Source organism: Carcharodon carcharias, chromosome 1, assembly GCF_017639515.1.
Source record: "Carcharodon carcharias isolate sCarCar2 chromosome 1, sCarCar2.pri, whole genome shotgun sequence".
Taxonomy (NCBI): Eukaryota; Metazoa; Chordata; class Chondrichthyes; order Lamniformes; family Lamnidae; genus Carcharodon; species Carcharodon carcharias.
The window spans coordinates 114,692,618-114,702,498 of NC_054467.1; the positions used below are offsets into that span (position 1 = coordinate 114,692,618).

At 43.2% G+C, this 9,881-nt stretch overlaps 1 protein-coding gene and 1 long non-coding RNA gene across 3 annotated transcripts in view; one reads left to right on the forward strand and one right to left on the reverse strand.

The window, feature by feature from the left end:
* tapt1b (transmembrane anterior posterior transformation 1b) overlaps positions 1-1,112 on the reverse strand; it is a 143,453-nt gene extending 142,341 nt beyond the window's left edge. Inside the window, exon 1 of one of the 2 annotated variants that reach the window (XM_041192247.1) lies at positions 934-1,112. In XM_041192247.1, coding sequence (XP_041048181.1) covers positions 934-1,078 — 145 coding nt within the window. In that variant the 5' untranslated portion in view covers positions 1,079-1,112. The remainder of the gene's footprint in view (positions 1-933) is intronic. The other variant, XM_041192334.1, reaches the window with a different exon arrangement.
* Positions 1,113-1,129: 17 nt separating this feature from the next.
* Positions 1,130-8,904, forward strand: LOC121280809. Its single transcript, XR_005943718.1, has 3 exons — positions 1,130-1,616; positions 6,947-7,026; positions 8,816-8,904. It is a non-coding gene; the product is annotated as an uncharacterized LOC121280809 (long non-coding RNA).
* The last annotated feature ends 977 nt before the right edge of the window (positions 8,905-9,881 follow it).

Here is a 9,881-nt window from a genome sequence, read left to right on the forward strand (position 1 = left end):
AAACTAACTTCTTTGTAAAGTCCAACTAAGTGCCAGGAGTTATCTACCAATTATGAACAATACATAAAATAATATGCCAGTGAATAAAAACAGAAAAGACCTCAAATGTTTCACAAGTATTAACAGTATGATCAAGATCTTTGTACAAAACATTTAAATACTTATTTGCATTTTGCAAATGGCTTTTTCCCCAGGGCTAACTTTGTTTTTGTTTACAGAAGTAAAAGGATATAATCAGTTTTTGTGGTTCCCATGAAGATGGATAGTACAACTGTAGCTCATTAGAGACTTCGTAAAACCAAGAATATATCTAATGCGTCAGAGTGGGACATTACTACATACGTAGGTCCCAAGCAGAAATAAACACTCCGTGTATTTCTGATTAATAACTTTAAACAAAAAAAGAATTGTGCTGAGGACGGAAGGTGGTGGAATATTTGCTGGGTAAGCCTGCAACACTGTCATCGGAACACAAACAATTCTCCCTCTATCGAACTGAGTGGAGCAACAGGTGGGCCCCAAACAGGGAACACGCGGCTGTCAGTCTGCCTGGAATCAGACTGTGTAGCCAGTGAGTGCCACTGCTGACAGAACAAAGAGGAAGCCTCCTCCCCCAAGCCGAGGCAGACGCTGACAGCTGTCACTGGGCGGCCGGCTCGAGTCGCCTGGGTGATCAGCGCACGGACCGAGCTCGAATGCAAACACCGGCGCTGCAAATGCCAACGGCTTTCGTCGGACCCGGGAGCGAAACCATGCCAGGGGCAAAGAATACCTGGAACACTCTCTGGTTTGCGCGATCCGCTCCATCCCGTCCCTTCTCCTAGCTGCTCGCAGCGCTTCCACTGACACAAGGCCCGTGATTCCGAACAACCCGCACCAACAAGACGCTACCCAGGACCATTCCACCGGGGGAAAAAGCTGGGCTCCACTCACCTGACAGATTCCGTTTTTGCCCTGCGTATTTGCTGGGATCTTCTTTTGCTTCGTAAAAGCCCAGCGTTTCTGCCTGGTGGACACCGCGCTCAGAACCCCGTCCCTGACTCTCCCTGTTATCTCCGCTCTCCGGCACCGCCGCCATCTTCTGACGGGAGGAGGAGGGGAGGGAAAAAAACACAAACACCGCTGTCATGTGACCGTCTGGGCTCCGGAACGGGTGCGCATGCGCGGGCATTCCGGCCCGCTCTCTGTGAGATGGGATTTGAGGGCAAGTGGTCAGTTTGGGTAGCTTCAATGCTCCCTGATGATTTACACTAAAAGAGTTGATCGTTAAAAAGGATGCCATTTAAAATTGCACCTTCGTCCTGTAATATTTTATGGTCAGCTTTTTTTCTTAAATTATGCTTTCCCATTTAGCTTAGTATACGTGTCCACTGGAAGTTTCTGCAATTTTAGGCACGATAGCGAAGCGTCATTATCAAATCAAAATCGATAATTTTAATAGAAGTTTCTAGTTATTGATCTTAGATTGAACAAACTCAATTTATTGGAGACTCCTTGCCTCGGGTGATCACGTGGATATTTGAGAAGTACGGAGTAATACTTTCAATCATCAGTCTGTATTAGATAGAACTCTTCTCTTCACACAATCCTACCGATGACTAAAATTAACTTGCGGGGTGAGTTGACAGAAGATAATAGTTCTTAGTAACCTTTATTTGAATTTCAAAAGCAGCAACAACCCACATGTATAACTCTTGATCCAACTAGACAATTGCCAAAAGGAGCTAAGTGTCACTTCTGAAAGAGGTGCTACTGAAAAAATGGAACAAAAAACTAAAACCTTTAAAGAAAACTTAACTAATCAGATTAGAGTGATATTCTCAGGGGTGATAATGCACTACAGGCTCCAACGGTGTCAGAAGGCCCGGAGTGTACCGCGTGTTCCCTCTCCAGGGACACCCAAGGTGCGGACATGGCTACAGAAGAGCAGCAGGCAGTTAGGCTGAACAAGTTCCTCAACTGCTCGCAGCCTAGACCTGTTGATGGCCACCTTGGTGAGGCCCAGGAGTAGTCCCATGAGGTCCTGCAATCTGCCTACTCCCGCTTACTTCATGGACAAACACATCTAAAGGTATGTCACAATATGTGTAATCAGAAAAATGAACAGTAAAGGCACAGCCATCTCTGGTGATGCAAAGCCATTGAGAAGTGGAATGAAGATTCTGTGAGGTTGGTAGTTCTAGTGTTGGAGAAGGCTACAGAGATAAGGAGGGGCAATACAATGAAATTTTTAAACATGAGGATGAGAATTTTAAATTGAGGGCTTTGGGGGATTGCAAGCCAATGTAGATCAACAGGAATGAGCGTTATCATACTGCTCATCCAATATCCACTACTGGATGAGCAGAAATTTTCTCTAATTAAGTATTAACTGATCATTCAATAATTTTACCCTGCTGTGAAATAAAACAATTTAAATATGAAGTCATTATCTTTGGTCCCAGCTCCAAATATCTGTTAAAAGCAAAAAACTGCAGATGCCGGAAATCCGAAACAAAAACAAAAATATCTGGAAAAACTCAGCAGGTCTGACAACATCTGCGGAGAGGAATACAGTTAACGTCTCGAGTCCGTATGACTCTTCACCAGACTCTTCTTATTTTATAGCAGAGTAAACATTTATTAAAAGAAAATAGTGGAAAAATGCAACTACACTTAAAGAATGGCTTCACACACTAAATATTACTTTAAAACAGTTCTACAAGATCTTAAATTTAACTACCCTCAGAGCTAACCGTCCCCTTTTCTGTTCATCAACTATCCTTATAGATTCCAAAATCTATAGAATTCCAGTAATTTTTACCATACAATGGCCTTTTCCCTTGGGGTGTCCTCTGAGGCTGACAGCACTTAGTTCTCCCAGTCTGGCCTTGTTCACACTATCTTCTGGGAGTTCTGACCTGCTATCCTGCTGTCTTCTGGGAAATCTAAGCAGCTACTCACCTAGGCTTCAGTATTTCCCTAAATGCAGTCCTTCCTTTTGATCTCTTTATTGTCCCAACCAGTCTCTTCAGAAATGCTTTTTTTCCCAGAATTGATTAGACTTGTTTCTTTATCCTAGCACTTAGACTTTTAAAAAACACCCCATCTTTACACATTTTTATAACCTACATACACCCTTTGAACTAAAAGAATTCAAATCAAAATTACTCCTGTTATCGTTTTAGGTAAAACCTTGATCGAAGTTCCTCCTTGTTCATTAACGTATCAAAACCATTTCTTACAATTGGTTTTAGACTCTTGCAGTCACTCTGGCTTTTACACCAATTACCATATTTACAAAACCCCAACAACCTGTCTTCCAGTACATAAGAAATATGACAGGGTTATTAACAGAAGAAAATTATGACAATTTCTTGTTTTCTTGACAACTTGCTTAGGCCTGAAGCTCTGGAATTTCCTCCCTACACCGCTCTGCCTCTCTAACTCATTTTCCTCCTTGAAATCACTTCTTTAAACTGAGGGGTGGAATCTTGCATCTTCCCTGTGGTGAATTTTATGGTGGGGGGCGAAGGGGATGAGGACCACACCACTTTCCCACCTCTGCCCCAATTGTCATGGGAGGGCCAGTGGACAGCCTTCCTGCCATACCACTAATTGAGGCCCTTAAGTGGGCAATTAATGCAGCTTTGAGAGCATCTAGATTTTGTTTGCTGGGGACTTACTTGTAATTCATGAGGGCTCCTCTTGGTTGCAGTAACTGGCTCCATTTCAGTCCAATAAGCCTCATACCAGTCAGCATTTCTCTGATAGATTTTCCCATATGCAGTGAGTGCAGAGTCATAGATGTTGCGATCCCACTTTGACACTGTATTCTAGTCTGGGGCATTGTTGACTGAATGAGCTTGATCAAAGTTGTTGAGAAACGCCTGGGCCTTTTCTGGGTCAGTGGTACAGCAAGTGTTGATCTGAGGATGAACTTTCTTCTTGGTGCAGCATATCTCCCTTGGCTGAAGCCTGAACTTGCTACACACCAGGGAGTGGTCAGTGTCACAGTCAGCCCGGTGATGGCTACAAGTGTTGAGGACACTGTTAAGGATGGTACGTCTGGTGATGATGAGATCTAGCTGATGCCAGTGGCATGATCTCAGATGTCTCCAGGTCACTTTGTGGCACGGCTGGGTTTGGAAATAGCTGTTTGTCACACAGAATCCATGGTAACAGCATAGCTCCACAACCTCTGTCCATTTTTGTTTAACTTGCCAATGCTCTGGTGCCCAATGCGCAATGGCCAACCTATGTTGTCGGTACTCATCCTTGTGTTGAAGTCCTCTAGAAGGTACAGTCCCTCGGTCTGGGAATTCTGCTGATTGCAGCATCAAGTGCCTCATAGAATTGATTCTTGACATATGGGGTGGAAGTGAGGGTCAGGGCATGGATGCTCATGAAGTTAACTGGGCCTGTGCTTGTTGATTTAAAGCGAGAAAAGCTTGCAAGAGGCAAGAAGGTCCAAAGAGACAACTGAAGGTCTGTAACTCTTTGCTATGGGCATGTGAAGCTGTGGTACTGTTGACGGCTAAGTTGGTGAGAGAACGCATGGCAGACAGCTTGAATGCATGTAGTGACCCAGGGGAGAGGCACATTGGAAGGAGACCTCGAAACCTAAATCTCTTAGAATTTCTAGTCCATGCACAAATTATAGCTGGATAGTTTTCTCCAGGACAAATCAATAATAGTGCAAGAATATAGTGTTCACAACACTACTGTGAAGAGAAGGAAGAAATAAAGACATGCATTTGTATGGCATCTTTCATGATCACCACACATCTCAAAGCGTTTACAACCAATGGAGTACCTTTGAAGTGTGGTCACTGTTGTAATAAAGAGAATGTGGCAGCTAATTTGCACACAGCAAACTCTCACAAGCAGCAATGTGATAATGACCAGATAATCTGTTTTTGTAAAGCTGATTGAGGCATAAGTATTGGTCAGGATTCTAAGTCAGGTTGAAATACTGCTATTGGATCTTTTATGTCCACACAAGGGCTCGGCTTTATGCCTCAACCAAAAGCCAACACCTCTGCAGCATTCCCCCAGTACTGCACTGGAGTATCACCTACATCGTTACGCTGAAGTCCTGGAATGAGACTCATACCTGACTGACTTCCCACTGACTGGTATCCATACATCATGGGGAACAGACATTGAACCTACACTACACCATTCTATGCAGTATTCAAATTGCAGCCCATTTATTTTGATTGTAGCATGGAAAGAGAAGAGTTCAGTGATCAAGCATCATTACTCCAATCCACCTGTTAATTTGTTTAGTCTCATGGTAGTCAAGATAGGGGAACTATCTAGGGTTAACTAAAGTTTTGGTGAGACCATTACACGAATACTGCTTTGTTTTATTAGCATCACATTTCAAATTGAATGCAGATAACAATTCGGGGTAGGAGGCACAACTACTTTTTCTTTTGACTTGAGGTCGCAACAATGCTGACTGATCACCCTTCTCCATCTCCTATCAGTCAACCATTCCTCTTCCAATCCTGTTGTATTTAATCTCTTGCCACTGTATCTTTCCATTTGGTCTTAGACCTTCCTCTTCTTATTCCTGGCAGTCCTATCTCCATCATTTGCCTCACCACATTTCCCCCCTCTCTCTGTCTCTCTCTGCAGCAGATGACCATACCATTTCAATCTCTTCTTGGTTACTTTCTTCATTGCTCCCACAATCTTCACTGACCCCCTAATGTATTGGTTCCTGATATTGTCCCTTTTCGTCACTCCACACATCCATCTCAGCATCTGCATCTCATTAGTATCCAGTCATTGCTCCTTTCTTCTTGATGTTGCCCGAGTTTCTTCACAATAAAACAAGGTTGGCCTCACAACTGGCTTGTAGATTTTTCCTTTCAGTTTCAGCGATAGTTTTCAATCACATAAAACTCCACAGCATTTCTTCCAATTACTCCAACCAAAGCTAATATGTTGTTTAATTTCCATTTCCATACTTTCATCCTCTGCCATCACTGACACCAGGTACTTGAAACTATTCACTTTCTCCAAGTTTTCATCCAAGATTTTTGCCTCTTCACTCTGATCCATTTCCCCAGGCTCAAACTGATTGCCCATATATTGGTCTTTGGTCGACTGATCTTCATTCACTGTCTTCCCGTGCTTTTCTCCAGTCCTCCAGATACTCAGTCATATTCTCATCATCCCCACCACATAGCTCAATGTCATCTGCAAACATTGACCATGACACTTACTTTCTTACTTCCTCAGTTAGAATATCCATGGGTCAGGATAAGAAAGGGGTTCAGTGGTGCAATCTAACTTTGGCTTCAAAACTCTCAGTCTCCCTCACATTACTTCTTACACTTGTCTGGCACTCCTTGAACATTTATTGTAATAGACGTGCACACTTCTCTGTGACTGCTTGAATTCTAGCACATCCCCAGACTTCCTCCTTAGATACTTGGTCATAAAGTCTTCTCTAGATCAATGAATACAATCTTCATAAAGACAAAATACTGCGGAGGCTGGACATCTGAAACAAAAACAAAAAATGTTGGAAAAACTTAGCAAGTCTGACAGCATCTGTGGAGAGAAAGACAGAGTTAACGTTTTGAGTCCGTATGACTTCTTCAGAGCTTACAATACAATCTTCATGTTACATTGGCCTCCCCGAAATTTCTCCATCACTTGTCTTAAAACAAAAATGGCATTGGTTGTTAATATCGCAACTACTGTGACAATTGAGTGCATGCTCTAGTTGTGATTAAGAGCAGCAGATACTAATTGAGGAAAGGTTAGGGCACATATATAAGAACAGGCTTCTACCTGTGTGGGGAACTATGTCGAAGGAAGAAGTAGTAGTCAGCACTTATGTTATAGTGAGTTTTGTGAATAAACCTATTTGAAGACAGACTGGCTTCAGCTTCTTCCTTTACTAGATGGACAATCACTGAAGTAACATTGGTGATGTTTCTTCCAGACATGGATCCAAACTGACCTTCATGGATTTCCACTGTTTTTCTTGGTATCTAGTCTATGACCCTATCCTATATCTTGAAGGTATGTGGTAGGATTTTAAGTCCTCTGTAATATTTGCAATTTTGAATGTATCCTTTTTCTTTGAATGTTGGTACCAAAATGCTTTGCTTCCATGCCCATGAGATTTTCTATCCTATCATAACCGGACCTAGACCCCATATTCACCTAGGCAAACACATATCTCATCCAATCTTACTGCTTTTCATTCCTGTCAGTGCTGTTCTGATTTCTTCCAGATTGCTGCTAGTTGTTATTCCTTGATTTGCAGCTACCTCTTCTGTCTTTGTTCTTGGATTTTCTTCATTCAGTTGAAAGTATTGGCCCCAGCTGCTCTTTGATTTCATCCTCTTTCACTAAGTTAGTACAGCTGCATCCTTGACAGTATGTTCCCACATCTTTTGTTAATTCATCTTTAGCAGCTTCTGAATATATCTTTATCAATGCGGAAGGTACCATTTTTGTCCCTCTTTGGTGTCAAGACTTTCATACAGCTCGGGATCTTTCCCAAGCAGTCATTTTCTTTGCATTCTTTTTTCCCTTTTATACTATTCTTTATCTTCTTTGAATCCTGACTGTTTGCACACCTTCAACAGTTCCTTCTTTTCTTCATCCACCAGCAAGTTTCTTTTCCAGCCTCTCCCCTCCTTGATGATCTCAATCACACTTCTTCACCAGTTTTCCTAAACCATTCTGCCACCAAGTTCTACCAGTCCTCCACAGTGTCTGTCATATCTTCTTCTCTTAGCTTCTCCTTCCTGGAGTCATGCAGAGTACAAATGAAGATGATTGTGATTGTTGGAGATCAATCATCTCAGTCCTAGGACATTGCTGTCCTGAGGACATTCCTCAGAATAGCACGGTAGTCCCAACCATCTTCAGCTGCTTCATCAATGGCCTTCCCTCCATTAGAAGGTCAGAAGTGGGGATGTTCGCTGATGATTGCACATTGTTCAGCACCATTCACAATTCCTCAGACACTGAAGCAGTCCATGTTCATATGCAACAAGACCTGGACCATTTAGACTTGGGCTGATAGGTAGCAAGTAACATTCATGCCACACAAGTGCCAGACAATGACTATCTCCAACAAGAGAGAATCTAAGCATCTCCTATTCACATTCAATAGCATTACCATTGCTGAATCCCTGACTATCTGCATTCTGGGTGTTACCATCAACCAAAAACTGAACTGGACCAGCCATATAAACACTGTGGCTACAAGACCAGGTCAGAGGCTGGGAATTCTGCAGTGAGTAACTCACCTCCTGACTCCCCAAAGCCTGTCCACTATCTACAAGGCACAAGTCAGGAGTGTGTTGGAATACTCTCCACTTTCCTGGATGAGTACAGCTCCAGCAACACTCAAGAAGCTCGACACAATCCAGAACAAAGCAGCCCACTTGATTGGTGCACCCATCCACTGCCTTAAATTTTAATTCCCTCCACCACTGATGCACAGTGGTAGCAGTGTGTACCATCTACAAGAAGAAGGACTGCAGATGCATGGGAATAGCACCACCGGCAAGTTCCAGTCCAATCCACAAACTATCCTGACTTGGAAATTTATTGCCGTTCCTTCACTGTCACTGGGTCAAAATCCTGGAGCTCCCTTCCGAACGGCACTGTAGGTATACCTGAATCAGATGGACTACAGTGTTTCAAGAAGGTGGTTCACCACCACCTTCTCAAGGGTAATTAGGGATGGACAATAAATTCTGGCCTAGGCAGCAACGCCCACATTCTGTGAATAAATATACTTTTTAAAAATCTGTCTCTCCATCTCCTCTCTGAATTCCTCTTTTACTTGCAGATCTTTGAGCTTCCACCACCTGATGTTCTGTCTAACAGCAAGTAAGAGGCACAACATTAGAACAAAGAACAAAGAAAAGTACAGCACAGGAACAGGCCCTTCGGCCCTCCAAGCCTGTGCCGATCTTATTGCCCGTCAACGAAAACATTTTGCATTTCTGGGGTCCGTATCCCTCTATTCATATCCTATTCATGTATTTGTCAAGCTGCCTCTTAAACACCACTATCGTACCTGCTTCCACCACCTCCTTTGACAGCGAATTCCAGACACTCACCACCCTCTGTGTAAAAGACTTGCCCCGCACATCTCCTCTATAGTTTTCTCCTCTCACCTTAAATCTATGTCCCCTAGTAATTGACTCTTCCATCCTGGGAAAAAGCTTCTGACCATCTACTCTGTCCATGCCACTCATAATTTTGTAAACTTCTATCAAGTCACCCCTCAATCTCCGTCGCTCTAGTGAGAACAATCCGAGTTTCTCCAACCTCTCCTCATAGCTAATAACCTCCAGACCAGGCAGCATCCTGGTAAACCTCCTCTGCACCCCCTCCAACGCCTTCATATCCTTCTGGTAATGTGGCGACCAGAATTGCATGCAATATTCTAAGTGTGGCCTAACCAAGGTTCTATACAGCTGCAGCATGACTTCCCAGCTTTTGTACTCAATACCCCTGCCAATGAAGGCAAGCCTTCCTAACTATCTTATCCACCTGCGTTGCCACTTTTAGTGACCTGTGGACCGGTACACCCAGATCCCTCTGCCCGTCAATCCACTTAAGGGTTCTGCCATTTACTGCATAATTCCTGCCTGTATTAGACCTTCCAACATGCATTACCTCACATTTGTCCGGATTAAACGCCATCTGCCATTTCTCCGCCCAAGTCTCCAACCAATCTATATCCTGTTGTATCCTTTCACAATCCTCTTCACTATCTGCAACTCCTCCAATCTTAGTGTCGTCTGCAAACTTACTAATTAGCCCAGTTACATTTTCCTCCAAATCATTTATGTATACTACAAACAGCAAAGTTCCCAGCACTGATCCCTGCGGAACTCCACTAGTCA